Source organism: Mobula birostris, chromosome 23 (assembly GCF_030028105.1).
Source record: "Mobula birostris isolate sMobBir1 chromosome 23, sMobBir1.hap1, whole genome shotgun sequence".
Lineage (NCBI taxonomy): Eukaryota > Metazoa > Chordata > Chondrichthyes > Myliobatiformes > Myliobatidae > Mobula > Mobula birostris.
The window spans coordinates 64,219,252-64,239,896 of record NC_092392.1 but is presented as its reverse complement, the minus strand read 5'-3'; the positions used below and the strand labels follow the sequence as shown (position 1 = coordinate 64,239,896).

The 20,645-nt window shown below is 41.4% G+C and overlaps 1 protein-coding gene across 1 annotated transcript in view; it reads right to left on the bottom strand.

Moving 5' to 3' along the window:
* The window catches only part of LOC140186658 (E3 ubiquitin-protein ligase Hakai-like), a 50,492-nt gene that overhangs the window by 2,976 nt on the left and 26,871 nt on the right, over positions 1 to 20,645 (bottom strand). Inside the window, exon 5 of the mRNA XM_072241076.1 lies at positions 18,320 to 18,393. Coding sequence (XP_072097177.1) covers positions 18,320 to 18,393 — 74 coding nt within the window. The remainder of the gene's footprint in view (positions 1 to 18,319; positions 18,394 to 20,645) is intronic.

The window sequence follows — 20,645 nt, the reverse complement described above, 5'->3', positions numbered from 1 at the left end:
CAATTGCATCAGCTCTTCATCTATCAGTTCTTGGTCATGGGATGCCAAAATCTCTTCAACATCATCTTCGTCAGCTTCCACAAGCCAAACTCACTTTGTCCTTGCTTTGTCCACCACAATCGAAACGCTTTCAGGCTTTTCCGACACCTTAGAACTCATCTTGCTAATGGCTGCTCAATGCAACATGCTTAAGCAATGCCGTTCCAAATCCGGGGCGCGCGCGCTGCCTTTTATCACGCGCTGATTTTTTTCGTAACAGTGAAAACACTTTCTGAAAGCGAAAACAGGGTACTAATGTAGGTCTTTCGTAACAGTGAGGTTTTGTAAAGCGAACATTCGAAAAGTGGGGGACACCTGTATAAAGAAATCAAGATTCAGTGTCACAGACCATGAGCTTAGCAGAGAGTTCACAGCTCATCTCTAATGATAGAGTGGCCATTGCTTCACTAAGCTGACAAGACTACAATAAAGGTAACCAAAGTGCATGATCGTGAAGTGGCCAGCAAGCTGTATCAAAACCATCGTATTCATAACTGAGTTGCTGGTGAACGCCGCAGGCTTCACCAACTTTGATGTGTGTTGCTTGAATTTCCAGCATCTGCAGAATTCCTGTTGTTTGCGTATTCACAACTGAATGTTTGTGCACTTGTGACGCCTCCAATCTGAAAAAGGCTGTTGAAATGTAGGTTACATGGCAAACTCAAAAAACTGATGAAAATCAGTCAAAGACGAGTCTCGTACATTCCTGAATAAGCAGGCTATCCACACCTAGAAAACAGAACAGTACAGCACAGAGAAAGTTGTCTCCGGGATCCTTCTTGATAGCCTCCCAGTGACTTAAGAAAGGCTTCAAAGTGCTGATACTGCCCATTCAAAGGATATAATTTTCACTTAAAAGGAGATGCAGAATGGAGCTTCAACCACTATGTGCAATATTTTCTGACCAGACTAAAATCTCTAACTCCATCAATCAAGGAGAAGTATAGAACACTCCCCTCACTTTCTGATGCCCACAGAAATTATTCAGTTTTATATTCACTCCACAATATAAGTCAAACTCAATGAATGGAGACTTTCTCTTCTTGTGCTCCCAACTCCAGGGATCCTTGGACTGTTACTCAATACTTCCAAAGCCCCTATCATATAATCCCCCCAAACTACATCTGGATTAAATTCCACCTGCCATTTCTCTGTCCACCTTACCTATTCATTATTAATATTTTTCTCCCTTAGAGGATAGATCAGGTGTGCCCTCACAGCAAAGTACAGTATGCTTACTCTTCTTACTTTAATGCACCACTTTCCTTGCAAAGTATTCCCTGCACTTGCTTATGAACTGTGATCTGGTTCCTGCTCCTTGTTGCTGGCATATTTTATGATGCAGCATACCAAAATTGCTCTGCACATTTCTCTGCTAAAAATCTAAAAAATATTTATCCGTTCTTACAGCCAAATGAAGATCTTCCACAACCTCACCCCCTCTGCATCAACTCTCCACCTCCTGAATGGAAGTAGGAGCAACATCAGACCTGCTACACCTTTCTTTTACATCAGCCCCACCTTCCTGCAACAACCACAATCTGCTTCTCAGAGTTTTGGATATGAATCTCAACCACTCCAAAGTTACTCAAGAATGTTCCAAGGATTCACAACCTTTTAATCAAAGGAATTTTATTTTATCTCAGTTTAGAACAGCAGACTGGGTGACTGAGGCCTAATGACGGCATCTCTGCTGTAAATACCAAATAGAATTTGATATTTCAATGAGATCAACCCTCAGCCTTCAGGCCTCTTGCCTAGACTGCTTTAATCTCTCTTCCCAATTCAGACCCTTCAATCTAGCAACTAAGTGAAAACAAATTGCTGCAGACTCTCCAGCATGAGTTCATTGTGGTTTGGGTGAAGAGACCAGACCAGACCAGAACTGGCACATTTATTCCCATCATATTCTGTTCCTTAACAAGTCCTTAATTCACAAGATATACCAACACCACAAACCCACAGGCTCCAATATTGCCCAAGATCCTCTTCTAAAGATCAAATCCAAATACATAACTGGTTCCTCATCTAACCTGCTAGTTATAATCTCAAAAAAATTAATCATTTGTCAAACATCCTTTTTTGAACCCATTCTGACCCTGCTCTATTGTATCGTTATTCTGTAACTGGCTTTGTATCACCACTTCTTTAGAGCAGATTGGAGTACTGCCCTCCCTATTAATTTATAATTTCTTGGGTTTTCACTCCCTCCTTTCTTAAATAGAGGGGTTACTTTTGCTATTGTCTAACTTTGGGGACCATTAAGAGACATCCAATGCAACTGTTGTCTCCACAAGCTCCTTCGAAACAATGGAATTTAGGCCAATGAGTTCTGGACTCTCCTTTTAAGAAAAACATATTGGGATAAATTAAAATAAATTTCTTTCACTCCAAACCTGATGCTTTCCACTAATGCCAGGAAATTTTCCATGACCTGTGTGACAACATTATTAATTTCATTTCTCTGTTATTTCCTGTCTCAGTCTGCAATTATCAACCTTTATTTCTTTCCTGCATTCTATATTCCATTTTTTTATTATTCTCCCAATTTCTTAGTGTTCTTTGCTGCCATCTTATTCAGCCTTCTGTTTTTGACAGGATCTCTGCTTACTCCTTACATCATTTTCACACAAGTCTTTTCATTCAAATAATATCATTAACTGTCTAAGGATTTAGGACTGAGACTTGTACTGTGTCTCTGGTAGCAGCCAGATTGATTCATGCCTGAATGTTGTCCAGGTCTTACAGCATGCAGGCATAGCCTGCCTCCTTTGCCAAGGTGTTGCCAGTGGGACTGAACATTGTTCAAGCATCAGCAAAGATTCCCATTTTGACCCGTCAAGGAAGAAAAAGATCAAATTGGGTCTAGGATACAGCCCCATAGTAACGAACAATCCATGATTTTGTCACTTGGTCCATGTTTGATACTCCTCTCCCTTTTATTGATCTGTTACCAGCTCCTGAAACAGATTACCTGTGGACATCTTGTAGAATCATAGGCATAGCCATAGGCCTCAGCTAGGCCTGCCTTTTCAATGGCTATGTGGATCAGTTCAAGTTCCAAGCTCACACTGGTAATGCGCTCCAAATGATTCTGACATTATGACTAAGATCACATCAATTTCACCAACTTTGGCTCCAACTTCCACACTGCTCTCAAATTTACTTGGTCCTGCTCTGATATCGCTCTTCTCTCTGTATCCATCTTGTGGTAAACCATATATGTTGTAACTGGGTTACCTGTCTGGACACGCCCCTCTGCTGACTGCTCCTGTGGCTCCTCCCACTGCTCCTCCCCTCAGTCCAGGGCAGATACTCAGCATGGTCGAGGTCACATTTTACTGCTAATAAAAGCCTTTCGGTACTTACTCTACTTCCAGTGTTTTGGAGTAATTGATAGTGCATCACATTTCCAGAGACAGACTGGCAATGGAGAACATTAACACCCAATATTTTCCGTGTTGCCCATGATTTCCAGCACCCGCAGAATCTCTTTAGCTGAGGTACTTCTGTGGTAATACCCTGGGCCTAAGATGATTTCCTACAACCACAAAAATCTTCCTTAGCGCATTTAAAGAGCTCCACCCCCCCCCCGTCATCCCATTATTTTCAGCTTCACTAGATCTCACTGGTATGTTTGGTCGAACGCTACTTCAGGTCAAGGCACTCACTCCCATCTTTGGGATTTTTGCTTTAGTCTCTGTTTGGACCAATGATTTGATGAGGACCTGATGTAACTTGAATGAGAACAACTGAAGAGTGGAGGGGGAGGGGTGGAGAATGGGATGGCATCGACTCCTTGGGTCAAAAGTCCTCTTGTTATGTTATGAGAAATAGGACGGTATGTATGATGTGTGTCTTCCATCACTTTACTGATGATTGAGAGTGTACCTATTGGATGATAAGTAGATAGGCCAGATTTGTCCTACTTCTTGAACAGGGCATACCTGGGCAATCTTTTGTGTTGTTGAGTGGTTGTCAGTGTTGTAACTTTACTGGAGTAGAAAGCTGGGATGAATTATCCATTTAGACTTGTGGCTGAATACACTTCCATCTTGTCTTCAGGTCTAATATTGCTGAGGATAGGAATGTTCTTAGAGACTCCTCCTTCTTTTAGCTGTTTATTTGTCCACCACCATTCAGGACTAGGCATTATAGAACGCAGAACAATACAGCACAAGTACAGCCCCTCAGCCCACAATGTCTGTCTAGACGCAAAATTAAACTAAATCTCTTCTGCCTGTACCAGAACCATATCCCTCCATCTTTTGCATATTCATGGATCTATTAAATCCATCTTAACCACCGCTATTGTATCTGTTTCTGCCACCAACTCTAGATGCCTGGAGTAAATGAGGTGCTCGAGGAATATAAAGAATGTAAAAAGAATCTTAAGAAAGAAATTAGAAAAGCTAAAAGAAGATATGAGGTGAAAATAAATCCCAAGGGTTTCTACCATTATAATAATAGCAAAAGGATAGTGAGGGATAAAATTGGTCCCTTAGGGAATCAGAGTGGACGGCTATGTGTGGAGCCAAAAGAGATGGGGGAAGATTCTGAACAATTTCCTTTCTTCGCTATTCACTAAGGAAAAGGACATTAAATTGTGTAAGATAAGGGAAACAGGTAAGGAAGTTATGGAAAATATGATGATTAAAGAAGAGGAAGTACTGGAGCTTTTAAGGAATATAAAAGTGAATAAGTCTCCGGGTCCTGACAGGATATTCCCTAGGACCTTGAGGGAAGTTAGTGTGGAAATAGGAGGGACTCTGACAGAAATATTTCAAATGTCATTAGAAACGGGGATGGTGCCGGAGGATTGGCATATTGCTCATGTTGTTCCATTGTTTTTTTAAAAAATATTTTAAAAGTCTTTTTTCATTTAATAGGATGATTCCAACCACGTACATTCCAACTTATTATATTAATCTGTTTAAATACAATACTATAATTTTATTCTACTTTATATATGCGCAGAGCACATACAGGATGTTCAAAAATGGTGGCGATGAAGAATACAACCAGATAGAAAATATGCATGCTCCGGAAGCACCCAATGGGAAAAAGCTCCAAGCTCTAATCCCACCCCCTTCCCAAAAGCCCAAGAAAAAGGCAAGCAATCTATGATAGTTCAAAGCCACTGACCGCTCCGTCTGTATTTTCTTTCCCTCTCCCAAGTTAGTAAAAAGAGGAGAGTGACTTTGTAAAAAAGACGATAAAGTCTCAGCAAAGAAAAGCATCTACATTCCATCATCTAATAAAGAACCAAAATATTATCTCTTAGAGAAAAACCAGCGCCATCTTTAAGTTTAACATTAACCCCCTAAAAAACTTAATTCAATTATAAAATGTTATAATAAAACAGACAAAAATTAATAGTATATTTGACCCAGCTGAATTTTCAAAAATACTAATTAATGTGTTGCCCTTAAGGCATTTATTTGACTTTGTTGGGTCTACACTTTAAATGATTTTTTTGTAACTATTTTCTAGTTAAAGTTAAAGGTTGATAATTATGTTACAGTATGATTATGAAGACACGTAGTCCTCTTTTATTGTCATTTAGTAATGCATGCAATAAGAAATGATACAATATTTCCTCTGGTGTGATATCACAAAACACAGGACAGACCAAGACTGAAAAAACTGACAAAACCACATAATTATAACGTAGTTACAACAGTGCAACAATACCATAACTTGATTTGATGATAACAAAGGTAAATTCATTGTCTATGGTATATCGCGGCATGCGATGACGTCACCTCCAATTTCGCCGCGTCTTATGTGTAACCTCCGGTTCGGGAAGGTGTGAAGGTGGGTGCCATGCGTGCAGCTTGATCGTGAAGAGCTCCGTTTCTACCCACAAAGAAACATTATAGGAGCAACGCCGTAAATTCATAAGAATGTATTTGAAGTAAAAATATTAACGCGGTTTCTGTTAAGGAAGCGGTGGTTGGGGCACTTTTCAATTTCAAACACGGGGTCGGCTCAAGCCCGATGGCGGTTTGATGTGACCCTCTCGCCCGCTACTCGGGGCGGCTGGAGACACTCGCTAAAAGAAGAGAGCATGTGTGGTCTCCAGAAAGACGCCATATATGTTTGTATTTGTTTATCAACAGTTTTCACCACACGATGCTAATGTGGAAGAGTGAACAGTAAACGGTTAACCTTACTACGACTCTGTCTTCATTGGCTCTGGTTTAACTTGGTGTTTAGTCAGAGTTTCAACACAGTAATCATTAGATGTTTTGACAAGTGGTACAATGGCTTCGCGATCAAGCATCAAGTCACTTGCACTCAGCGCCAACAGCAGTAGGCCGTCGACAAGTGTGGCTGCCCTTGCAAGAGCTAAAGCAGAAGCCGCCAAGATGCAAGCGTCATACGCTAACCAAGAAGCAAAACTGAAAATGGAAAAGGCCACCACAGAAATGGAAGACCAGTTGGAAAAGGCAAGGATAGATACAGAGTTAGAAGTGCTGACACTATAACGAGAAGCTGATGCGGCTGCAGTAGAAGCGCACGTGTTGGAAAACGCTGAAGAAATGAACGTTCTACACGAAGCAGGAAAATCTCTGTCAGAAAAGGCCAAATTGGAACGCACCAGCGAATATGTCCAATCTCAAATTGACCTGCAGATTCATTCTCCCTCTCTATACTTGCCTGTTGGCATCCCATCTCACGTGAAATCACAGGGAAGCTTCGTTGCATCGCGTCCACCTGGGGAAAACAGCTCACAATTGCAACCTTGCCACAAACTCAAGCATGGAAAGGCTGACTACGAGTACTTCCCGACACCAAACTTACCAGATCCGGCGAGATCAGAGACAAAGGCTGAAGTCAGAACTTTTAATCACATCATGAACATACACGCTCAGTCATACGTTCCCCAACATATTCCCTCAGCTAGCACACCACCTGCAGCAGAACCCTTGGCACAGTATTTAGCGCGACGAGACCTCGTCAATTCAGGACTGTACCAGTTTGACAATAAGCCTGAAAATTACCGTGAGTAGTACTCCTCATTCACCAGTGCCACCGGTGGAGTCCAGCTCACAGCAACCCAAGAGTTGGACCTTATGACTAAATGGCTAGGAAAGGAATCAAGTGAACAGGTGAAACGCATACACTCAGTGTACGTCAACAACCCCAAGCTAGCCTTACACAAAGCATGGGAGAGACTTCGGGACTGCTATGCGGCCCCTGAAATTATTGAGAAGGTGCTATTTCAACGGCTGGACAATTTTCCTAGGGTGTCAGCCAAGGACCACACTAAATTATGAGAACTCGGAGATTTACTCATGGAGATTCAAGGTGCTAAAGAAGATGGCTATTTAACTGGCCTGACATATCTGGATACCTCAAGCGGAGTTAGACCAATTGTGGACAAAATTCCATTTGGGCTGCAGGAAAAATGGGTGTCTATTGGCTCAGAGAACAAGGAAGAGAACCGTGGTCCATTCCCTCCCTTTGAGTATTTTAGTAGGTTTGTGTGCAAGGAGGCGAAGAGGCAAAACGACCCTAGCTTCATGAATCAAGGCAGCACCACAACTCACACCGACCCAGTCAAACCCATTTCAAACAATTTTGTCAACAATAAACCCGTCTCAGTGCATAAAACTGAAGTCTCCACAATCAACGATGACCCTAGCAAGAATTGTCCATTGCGCAACAAACCCCACCAGCTCAAAAAATGCAGAATGTTTCGAAACAAACCCTTTGATGAAAGAAAGGCCCTTCTCAAGGAAAAAAAGAATATATTTTAAGTGCTGTTCCTCTACCTCCCACCTCGCTAAAGAGTGTATGACGGGGTGGTAAATTGGATGAGTAAGTATGCAGATGACACTAAGATAGGTGGAGTTGTGGATAATGAAGTAGGTTTTCAAAGCTTGCAGAGAGATTTAGGCGAGTTAGAAGAGTGCACTGAAAGACGGTAGATGGAGTTTAATGCTGATAAATGTGAGGTGCTACATTTTGGTAGGACTAATCAAAATAGGACATACATGGTAAATGGTAGGGCATCGATGAATGCAGTAGAACAGAGGGATCTAGGAATAATGGTGCATAGTTCCCTGAAGGTAGAATCTCATGTGGATAGGGTGGTGAAGAAAGCTTTTGGTATGCTGGCCTTTATAAATCAGAACATTGAGTATAGGAGTTGGGATGTAATGTTGAAATTGTACAAGGCACCGGTGAGGCCAAATTTGGAGTATTGTGTACAGTTTTGGTCACCGAATTACAGGAATGATGTCAACAAAATAGAGAGAGTACAGAGAAGATTTACTGGAATATTACCTGGGTTTCATCACCTAAGTTACAGAGAAAGGTTGAACACGTTGGGTCTTTATTCTTTGGAATGTACAAGGTTGAGGGGGGACTTGATAGAGGTATTTAAAATTATGAGGGGAATAGATAGAGTTGACGTGGATAGGCTTTTTCCATTGAGAGTTGGGGAGATTCAAACAAGACATGAGTTGAGAGTTAAAGGGCAAAAGTTTAGGGGTAACATGAGAGGGAACTTCTTTACTCAGAGAGTGGTAGCTGTGTGGAACGAGCTTCCAGCAGAAGTGGTTGAGGCAGGTTTGATGTTGTCGTTTAAAGTTAAATTGGACAGCTATATTGACAGGAAAGGAATGGAGGATTATGGGCTGAGTGCAGGTCGGTGGGACTAGGTGAGAGTAAGAGTTCGGCACGGACTAGAAGGGCCAAGATGGCCTGTTTCCCTGCTGTAATTGTTATATGGTTATATGCCTGCTTCAGGTATCCACTATTCTCTGTCTAAATAACATGTCTCATCCACCTTTAAACTTCCCCCCTTGCCTTAAATGCATGATCTCTAGTATTTGAAATTTAGACTCTGAGAAAACGATTCTACTGTCTACCCTACCTAGGCTTCTCATAATTTTACAATTTTCTATCAAGTGCTCCCTCAGCCTTTGAAGCTCTAGAGTAAATAACCCAAGTTCATTAACCACACCCCCCCCCACCCCGCCCACAGCTCATGCTCTCCTTATCCAGGTAGCATCCTGAAACCACTTCACACCACTTCTGCAGCTTCTCCAAAACCTCCACATCCTTAATCTAATGAGACAGCCAGAATTATATACTAATGCTCCAAATGTGGCCTCATAAAAGACTGATATACTTGCTCTGCACTGTGACTAATGAAGACAAGCATGCCTATTTCTCCTTTACAACCCTGTCTGCTTGTGTTCCACTTTAAGGGAGCTATGGACCTGGGCCCCAAAATCCCTTTGTACATCACTGCTTCATTGCTGTGAAGTATCCTGCCAGTAACTGTAGTTACCCCTTACGTTTGACCTCCCACAATGCAACACCTCACACTTGCTCAGATTAAACTACAAACATTTGTGCATCTGCCATTTCTCTCTCCATTTATGTAACTGATGATACAGCAGGATATACATTTAAAAACATACTAACTCAGTCATCCACATATTCATCCAAGTCACTTGGATTCATAGAGCACTTCAGCACAGAAACAGGTCCTTTGAACAATCTAGGCCATGCTGAATTGTTATTCTGCCTAGTCCCAATGACTCAAACCTGGCCCAGAGCCCTCCATACCCCTCCCATCCATGTACTTATCCAAACTTCTCTTAAATGTTGAAATCAAACCCACATTCACCAATTCTACTGGCAGCTTGTTCCACACTCGCACCCCCCGAGTGAAGAAGTTAGCCCCCCTCAGGTTCCCCTTAAATATTTCACTTCTTGAATTAGTCTTATTCAACCTCAGTGGAAAAAGCCTGCTTGCATTTACCACTGAAGCCAATGTCGAATACAATTTATTACCTCAGATAGAATGACAAGCTTATTAAAGGCCTTACTCAAGTCAACATTCACTGTCTTTCCTTCATCAACCTTCCTGGTAACCTTCTCGAAAAACTCTATAAGGTTGGTTAGACATGACCTGCCATGCACAAAGCCAAGTTCACTGTCCCAAATTGGGCCACGTCTCTCCAAATACAGTGGATTCCACTTAATTGGGCCATTAGTAAATCAGGGCAGCCGTTTATTTGGAACAACTCTCAAAGAACAAAAATTACTTGAGAAAATAGCCAGGGTTCCTTTCATTTATTTGGGACACTATATCGCTTAAATGGGAGAGGAGACTGTTGCTGACCAGTTTCTAACTATGGTCAGTTGCGTGCACTTGTGTGGCCATTAGACACTACACCATGCTTTCAGCAATCATAAAAATCTGCAGATGCTAGAAATCCAGGCAACATACAGAAAACGCTGCAGGAACTCAGCAAGTCAGGCAACATCTATGGAAAAGAGTAAACAGTCAATGTTTTGGGCAGAGACCCTTCATCAGGACTGAAAATTAAAGATGAGAAGTCAGAGTAAGAAGGAGGGGAAAGGGTAGAAGTACAAGGTGGTAGGTGATAGATGAAACCAGGATAGGGGGAGAGTTAAAGTAAAGAGCTGGGAAGTTGATTGGTAAGAGATAAAGGGCTGGAGAAGGAGAAATCTGATAGGAGAGTGGAAGACCATGGAAGAAAGAGAAGGGAGAGGAGTACCAGAGGGAGATGATAAAAATTGATGTTTATGCCATCAGGTTAGCCAGATACAATACAAGGTGTTGCTCCTCCAACCTGAGTGTGGCCTCATCACGGCAGTAGGAATGGGAAGTGGAATTGAAATGGCCACTGGAAGATCTCACCTTTTCTGGCGGACAGGGTATAAGTGCTCCACAAAACGGTCTCCCAATCTACGTCAGGTCTCGTTGATATACAAGAGGCCACACTGTGAGCACCGAATACAGTAGATAACTCCAAAAGACTCACAGGTGAAGTGTCACCTCACCTTGAAGGACTGTTTGAGGCCCTGAATGGTAGTGAGGGAGGAGGTGTAGGGGCAGGTATACAACTTGTTCCGCTTGCAAGGATAGGTATCATGAGGGAGGGAAATCTGTGGAAGGTGGAGGGAGGGAAAGATGTGCTTGCTTGGTGGTGGTATCTCCTTGGAGATGGCAGAAGTTATGGAGAATTATATGCTGGACACAGAGGCTGGTGGGGTGGTAGGTGAGGGTGCCGGGAGGATGAGGTGAGAGCAGATGTGGGTGAAATGGAAGAGATGTGGGTGAGAGCAGCATTTTACTGCCCCTTTCTCTGAAGGAGGAGGACATCCCATTTGCTCTGGAATGAAAAGCCTCATCCTGAGAGCAGATGCGGCAGGAATGGAGGAACAGAGAGAAGGGGATGGTAGTTTTGCAAGTGACAGGGTACGTACAGTCCAGGTAGCTGTGAGAATCAGTAGGTAAACTGTCAGAGGTAGAGAGATTGAGAAAGGGAGGGGGGTGTTGGAAATGGACCAGGTAAAGTTGAGGGCAGGTTGGAAGTTGGAGGCAAATTTGATTAAGTTGATAAGCTCAGCATGGGTGCAGGAAACAGCACCAATGCAGTCATCGACGTAGTGTAGGAAACATCAGGGAGTAATACTGGTGTAGGCTTGGAATATAAACTGTTCCATGTAGCCGACAAAATGGCAGGCACCCATGTGAGTGCCCATGGCTACACCTTCACTTACGATCAAAAAGAACATAGCAGTGTACACTGGACGAATTCCTTCATTGATAACTATTAGGAACCTATACTCACCTATGGTACTGTAGAAATATTCCAATTTGTTCTGTACTTCATTTAAACACATAATTTGTTACTCAAATGACATTTGCCTTTTTTAATATACCTTTTTGACTACTATATTTCCATGAAAAGTAGGTTCATTGGGGCAGCTGCTTAATTGGGCCAAAATGCACTGGTCCCAATTAACCAGAATCCACTGTCCTTATACATTCGGTCCCTTAGAATACTTTCCAATAACTTACCCACTACTGAAGTCAGGCTCACTGGTCTATAAATTACTGGCTTATTCTCACAGCCTTTCTTAAACAACAGAAAGACATCAGCTGTCCTCCAAATCTCCGGACGTTTTAAATACCTCTGCTGAGGCCCTCTAATTTCTGCAGTAGTCTCCCAAAGTTCCAAGGGGACAATCTGTCAGGAATCTGACAGTTCGACGCAAGACAGCAAGCATCTCCTCCTCTGTAATCCATATAAGGTCCATAACCTGACTGATGTTTTTTGTCGGTGTCCGACTCCCGAGTAAATATAGGTATTTTTAAAAAATCCATCTGACCGCCCACCCTCTTCTTACAGTTTATAAAACAAACAGCAGAGGTCCCAGCACTGATCACTGTAGAACCGGAAGTCACAGACCCCCAGATGGAATAACCCTCTCCCACCACTCTGCCTTGTATGGCGAAGACAATTGTGAATACAAACAGCCAAGTCACTGTGGATCCCAAGTGTCCTCCTGGATTAGTCCATGAATAGGGACCTTGTTTAATACCTTACTAAAATCCACACAGACAACATCCACTGCCATATCCTTAGTAATCAGCTTCATCACCTCAAGACTCCAATAAATTTGTAACCTGCCTCCCACAAAGCTATGCTGACTGTCCCTAATCAGACCATGTTATTTCCAAATGTGTGAAAATCCTGATCCCTAAGAATCCTCTCTAGTATATTCCCTACCACTGACATGAAACTCATTAGCCTGTAATTTATTGGATTCTTCCCACTACCTTTCTTGAACAAAGGCACAACATTAGTTAATTGATCTAGGACCTCACTTGTTGCTATGAAGGGAAAGAAAACCTTTGTGATCAATTCAACCAATTTCCCCTTTTCATCAGACTCTGAGGATTGATCCAGCTTAATGCACTTCAAAAGACCCAGCACTGCTACTTTCCTGATCTTCAATGCATGTTGCTGATCACAATAACAACCCCTAGATTGCTCTTGCTACCCTCCTGTCCTCTCCTCAGTGAATACCTTGTCCGCATCCTCTGACTCCAACCATAAGCAACCTCCTTTACTCTTGTGGTCCTACCCTCTCCATAGTTACCTTCTTGTTTTTATTTAAATATAAATTGCCTTGGGATTCTCTTTAATCATACTTGCCAAAAACATTTCATAGCCCTTTCTGATCTTCTTGTCCCTGAGCTTTACTCTACTGCCTCAGTGGGAAAACCCTCCAGTATGTCCTCTCTGACATTTTCTCTGATGCGGAAATATAACCCTTACAATGCCCATCACCTCTTTCATATCCTTTGTCACAACCAAGATATTTGAATGTGGGAACGTTGAGTTGCCAGTCCTGTCTCTTTTGTATTATCTCCAAAATGGACACAACATCATAGTTCCACATAATGATCCAGTCTCTAAGCTTATCACCCTTACCCTTTATGCTTCTTACATTGAAATAAACACTGCAGAACTCCGGATACTTGGTCTGAAACTTGGCGAAGAGATCATAAACTTTGCCTGTTGGCAGTTGTTTAGCATCTTATCTTCAGGTGTGCTTGGCACTATTTTTGGCATGCCCTTCTGCACTCTGCAGTGACACAAGACAATTCCAAGTATATTTTGAACAGACCATTGGCATGTGCTCATTTATTTCTACTTTGTTAAAATGAACAATTTTTGAAGGAATTATTAGTTTGGCTTCTGAAGGCAGTTTTGTCTGCAAATCAGCCTAATATGTAGATAATAGACCAATGTAATTGTAGTGATCTGTCTGATAATTTTGCTTGCAGACCAGTCAGGTTTTTTTTAAAAATCAAAAGTGGTTGATTTTTATATTGGTCTCCCAAAATAACTTGAGGAATTTGCTAAATATATCCTTTGTGCTGTGCACTATTGATTTTGAGTTGGGTTCCTAAGTCTTATCAAATAATCCCTGATACCTTACAATATTACAAATATTATAAAGTAATTTATTTGAAATGTAATTCCTAAATTATGGAATTTATTACCTAAAACTACAAGTGATACAGACTCAGTTGACACTTTTAAAAGCCAACTTGAATCCTATTTAACTTTTAACTAACATCTTTTTGTCTTTTATTTTCATGCTTGCATTTTATCCCATTGTAAAGCACTTTGAACTTTATGAAACATCGGTATGAAAAGTGCTCTATAAATAAGTTATTATCCCAAATGGGAAGTACAAAATGGAAGACCACTTGGTCCAACTGATGAATGATGTTTGGTGAATTTATTTACTATTGTCACATGTATTGGGCGACAGTGAAGAACTTTATGGATGGTATGCAAAATATTGATCATTTCAGCATTAGTACATTGAGATAATACACGGCAGAAGTAATAACAGAATGCAGAAGTGTTAACAGTTACAGTGAACATGTGGTGTAGGCTGACAATAATGTGCAAAGCTATGATGTGGTAGATTGTGTGGTCAAGATCTTAGCTTTGTTCAATAGCCTTATCTAAGGGAAGAATTGTCTACTTGCAGCTACTTTCTACTTTCCAGATTGCCATGAAAGGATACCTTTTTTATGGATAGCATTCAAATCCTTGTCAGAACTTAGATTAAAACGTTTCTTCTAATTTCCGAGTATGATTTAAACCCACGTCTGTGCAATCAAACTAATTCATGATCTAAAATTTCTGAACATCCATTGCCCCGCTTTTCTGTTGACCAATCCAGGAATTCATCAAGCTACTTTACCAGCCCATTTCTTAAAATTATTTAATTCAACAAATAAATGCTCTTGTTGCCTAAACTAATACCACAAGAACAACTGTACTTTTCCTGTCTTTATTGAACCTGTTCTTTAATCATTCACAGTCCAGGCTGGAAAAAGGATGTGAACCTCTGTATTTAATAACAACTGGAGCCTCCTTCAGCAGCAATAACCTGCACCAAATGCTTCCTGTAGCTGCTGATCAGACTTTCAAATTGGTGAAAAAGAATTTTAGAACATTCCTCCATAGAAAACTATTTCAGTTCATCAATATTTTTGGGGTACCTTGCTTGAACAGTCCTCTTCAGGTCATGCCATAGCACCTCAATTGGGTTAAGGTCTGGAATCTGACTTGGCCATTCCAAAACACAATTATTTTCTTTTTAAACCATTCTGTTGTTGATTTATAATTTACTCTTGTGTTTCAGTTCATTATCTTGCGGCATTAACCAACTTCTATTAAGCTTCAGGTGACGGACACTACCCTGATGTTCTCCTGTAAAATGCCGATATAATTTTGAATTCATTGTTCCTTCAACAACTACTGTCCAGGCCCTGAGGTAGCAAAGTAGCCTCAAACCATGATGTTCCTTCCGTGAACTATGAAAGGCCTTAGTAGAGTGCATGTGAAGAGGATGTTTCCTATGGTGGAAGAGTATCAGACCAAATGACAGAGCCTCAGAATAGAGAGGCATCCTTTTCGAACCAAGATGAGGAGTAGTGAGTCTGTGGAATTCATTTTTTTATCTATATTTAAGGCAGAGGTTGATACTCTTGATTGGTCAGGGCTTGAAGGTATACAGGGAGAAGGCAGGAGATTGGGGTTGAGAGGAAAATTGGATCAGTCATGATGAAATGACGGAGCAGACTTGATGGGCCAAATAGCCTTATTCTGCTCCTCTATCATATGGTCTTATAAAACCCTGGTTAGATCACACTTGGAATATTGTGCTCAGTTCTGGTCATTTTATTAAAGGAAGGATGTAGAAGCTTTGGAGAAGTTGTAGAGGAGATTTACCAGGATGCTGCCTGGATTAGAGAGCGTGTTTTATGGGGATAAATTGAAAAGCTGGGGCTTTTGTCTTTGGAGTGAAGGAGGATGAGAGGCTACTTTATAGAAGGGTACAAGATGATACAAAGCATAAATCAAGTGCATAGCCAGAAACTTCTTCCCTTGCTGGAAATGGCCAATACCAAGGAGAGTAATTTTAAGATGACTGGAGGAAAGTATAAGGGGCATTCAGAGGCAAGTTCTTTATACTGAGGGGCATTTAAGAATCTTTTGGATGGGCACATGGATGGTAGACTTGATTGACTGTGCAGTGTGCTCTTTTAAAGTAAGGAAACTTAATATATAGCTCACTGGGTATTTGACGGTGTATCTGCAAATAACCAAGGTCTGCTGCCACATTTTGATCAGCAATTTCAGTAGGCAGGTTGCCCTCAAATTCTCTATACTGTCATTAGTGTCAACTTGTTGTTTTCTCTCAAGGGAGGCTCCAATGCACAGAAGGTTGTAGACCCAGCCAGCTCCGTCACAGGCACAACCTTCCCCCAAGAGGTGGAACCTGAAGAAAGCATCACCAAGCATACTCACCACCCAGGACATGCCCTCTTCTAATTATTACAATCAGGGAGCAGGTACACTAGCCTGAAAACCCACACTCAAAGATTCAGAAACAGCTTCTTCCATCTGTCCATCAGATTTCTGAATGGTCCATGAACAAGACTTTATTTTTCCTTTTTTTCTATTTTTGCAATTTATAGCAATGTTATGTATTTGCACTGTATTGCTGCTGCAAAACACCAAATTTCACTTCACTTCGGTCACTGATAATAAACCTGATTCAGATTCTGTGAAGCTCAGACTACATAAGCACCACTGAAAACCAAATACAGAAAACAGAAGCAAAGAAAGCGTTTGTACAAGCTGCTTATATGAAACTTTGCATAAAGCAATGGGTGAACCACAGACTGTGTGCATTAAGGAAAGAGTATTGATAATTCAACAGGAAGTGCAGGAAATACATACAGTATTGTACAAAAGTTGTAGGCACAGATATATGGTATCCAAGGCCTTTGCTCAGTACTCAATTTGTCAATGTGGAGCAGAGAGCAAGCTTGTAAATACGGTGGCAGCAAAGGATGTTGGGAATGGAAAGGATGGAGCAGCACAGGTGGGATGTGGGACAGGGCAGAGCAGGAGGGGTTGCACAGGTACAGACACACCCGGCCATGAGACAGCTGGCAAAATCATTTGACTGCAAACAATTGGTTTATTGATCATTTCAGAATGATGCTTCCCACTTCCTCCCTTCTCCCAACCATGATCCTCCTCTTCTTGCCCCTTCCCACTCAGTCCATAATACAGACCTGTTATCATCATTCACATATTCCATGAATTTTTTTTTTTGCAGCAGTATAATGCAAAACATAAAATTACTACAATACACTGCAAATCTCTTAGGATATACCAGGGGTGATTGAAATGTTCGTGGCCTAAGGTAGAAGGAGTCAATTTTAGAAAACCTAGCACATTTACTTTGCAACATAGTCCCCTCCTACATTTACACACTTAGTCCGGCGGTCGTGGAGCATACGGATCTTGGACCTCCAGAAAGTGTCCACAGATGGGTGATTGATAAGTTCATGGCCTAAGGCAGAAGGAGATGAGTTATACAGCTCTCGTTACATGCATATGCAGGTCAACTCTGAGTGATTATGCAGGAAGTTTGAAGTTAATAACTCATCTCGTTCTACCTGAGGGCACATACTTATCAATCACACCTCGTACATAAATATATATAGTACAGCACGGTATTGTGCGTAAGGCACCAACTGCCGAGAGAAACCAAAGCATCTTTTCAGGGCAATGACCGTTCTTCATTCTCAGTGGTTCAATCACTGATAAATGAACCTTTGAAATCCACAGATGCTACTTGACCAGAGTTTTTCCAGCATTTTTAAAATTTCTAGTTTCTGCAGATCAGTATTAAGGGTTGTAGGGAAGTTACATGATATTATGGTAATTCTGAAGCTCAGAGAACGTTAGACAGTAGTGGGAATCTCAAGTTGTTCTTGTTCACTACCTAAACACAAGAGAGTCTACAAATTACTGGAAATCTAGAGTAACACAAAATGGAAAGGAATAAATAGTCATTGTTTTGGGCTGAGACTCTTCATCAGGACTGTCTACTTGTTCCCTACCTACCATGATAAAGCTCCCCAAGTAAATGGATTAAAAGAAAACTTTAGAAAATAATGAAAAACCAAGCAATTCTATGGATAACAATATGGGTGGTAAATCAGCTTGCGGTTATGATACAGTGGCCCTACAAAAGAAAGGCACCTTTCTTTTGATGGTTAACTATCAGCAGAATACAAGCAACACATACAAAATGCTGGAAGAACTCAGCAGGCTAGGCAGCATCTATGGAAAAGAGTACAGTTGATGTTTCATGCCGAGACCTTTCGGCATGACTAGACAAGATGAGGAATAGATTACAAGGTTGCGTTGAATACTAGATGTCGACACCTGCAAATAGTGCTATATACCAGTTACAGTTCTCATGTAATCTGCACAATTTTGTACATTTGAATAAAATTAGAGAATAAAACCCATGCTAAGAAGTTGGAAAATAATGTCATGAATATCATCTGAGAAATACAGATTCTTATTATTAGATGTGATCTTACCCAGGACATATCCTGTCCCCCTTTCTCTCTTGCAAACTTGCACAGTTGAAACAAAAAACATGTTTGCATGGAATCTGTAAAGAAATTAAAACATCAAAACATGAGATTGTGGCTTTCTGCTTACTAGGGACAAAATGTTAAATTTATAGGAAAGACAGCTTGGAAGGAGAAAATTAGATTTTGACTTATTTTCTGCTCTTAAGGATAAGATCAGAAGCTAATACATGTCCCAAGGCTGTATGCCCCCTCAAGATGCACTGTTTCAATAAGATCAAACCTGATGATCTTCCATAATTCCACACTCCTGCTTAATCTGCAATTCCCTTGACTCCTACTGATCCTAAAAAAAATCTCAGCTGTGAATATTCTATAAAAACAGAGCATCACAGACATCTGAAGTAGAGTTCCAAATTTTTACCAAATTATGAAGAAATACCTCTGATACCCAACAGTGCATCTGGAAAACACACCTGATTCTCGACTCTATACAAACAAATGAAAATCTCTCAGTAGCCACCCTGCCAAGCACCTTCAGAACGTTGCACTTTTTAAAGTGACCATTCTTCTAAGTTCCACTGGGAAAACTGATGATGGCAGCTCAACAAATGTGGTGTATAGGGGCTGCGGCATGGCTTTTCACAACGCCCTGAAAAGCAGGTTGGTGCAATGTTAAAGCTTGCGATCTAGGGTGTGTTAGACCAATTCAGCAGAAAAAAGGCCTTTCTGCCCTACTGATCCATTTTGTAGATGCCTATCCAAGTCGGTAAGTTTGCCTGCATCTGGCCAAATCCCCCTTAAACTATGCCTATGAATGTACCTGCCCAACTCTCTTAAAATTTATTATTGTTACCTACTTTCACCATTTCTTCTAGCAGGCTTTCCATATTTGTAAAAATTTACTCCTCAATTTCCTACTAAATCTTTCCCCTCTCACCTTAGACCTATGCCCTGATTCCCCAACCTTATGAAAAAGACAAAGTGCAATTGCTCTATCTAAGCCCCCTCATGATTTTATACATCTCGACAAGATCGCTCCTTAGTCTTCTACTTTCCAAGGAAGAAAGTCTAACTCCTCTTTGTAACTCAGTCTGGAGTCCTGGCAACATCTTTCTAAACATTTTCCGCATTTTTCCAATAGCACGGTGATGAAAGCTGAACACAAGCCTCCCCAACCTCGAACAACTGCAACTCAAGATCGTAACTTCTATACTCAATGCCTTGACTGATGAAAGCCAGTGTGCCAAAAGCATTTTTCACTTACAGGGAACTACATAACTGAACCCCAAGGTTTCTCCCCTCAGGCCCTAATATTTACGATGAAAGCCCTTCCTTATCTTGTCTTCAGTATGCTGCCAAATTAGGTTCAAAGCAGGTTTGGCAGAGGGCAGCTGGTTCTCTGGTTTTAAGTCTGTAATCAGTGATTCAGTGCTATGCCCATTGATATTTGTTATTTGCATTAATGACCTGGAAGAGAATGTAAGTTTGTAGTTACCACAGAATTTGGAAGCATCATAGATAATGAAGAAGATTGAACAAGGAAACAGTGGGACGTTGATCAACTGTCATTTGAACAAAGTGGTGACAGATGGAAGTTCACCCTGGTAAGTGTGAGCTTTGTGAAGTGTCAACTTTATGAAGGCAAATACGAGCAAGACATGTACCGTAAATGGCAGGAGTGCTGATTAAAGAGAGATACTGGGGTGCAACTTCATGGTTCCCTGAAAATAGAAAAGGTGCTTTGGATTACAAGTGTTAGGATGTAATGCTGCAACTGGTTAAAACATTGTTTAGGCTGTACTTGTGAAGTATTGCGTATTTGCAAAATGACAGGAAGAATATGGTCGCGCAGAGATTGCAGAAAGGATTCATCAGGAGATGATGAATGGATGCTGTGAGGAGAGATTGGATAGGCTGGGTTCGTTCTCACTGGATTGCAAGATCAGCTTGGTATCAGCTCATCCCTCTGCAATTGCACCTTGGACTTTCTGACTAACAAACCATATTCAGTTAAGTTAGACAACCTCTCCTCCTCCACTCTCACCCTGAACACCAGCGTGCCTCAAGGCTGTGTGCTGAGCCCTCTTCTGTACTCCCTCTTCACCTATGAGTGTGTTCCTGTACCTGGTTCTAACTCCATAATCAAGTTCGCAGACAACACCACGGTGGTTGGCCTGATCAGAGGGGATGATGAGACGGCCGACAGGGACGAGATCCAGCACCTGGCCGCGTGGAGTGCCAGCAACAACCTGTCCCTTAACACCCAGAAGACCAAGGAGATTATTGCGGACTTCAGGCATGCTAGGGGCCACACTCACGTCCCCACCTA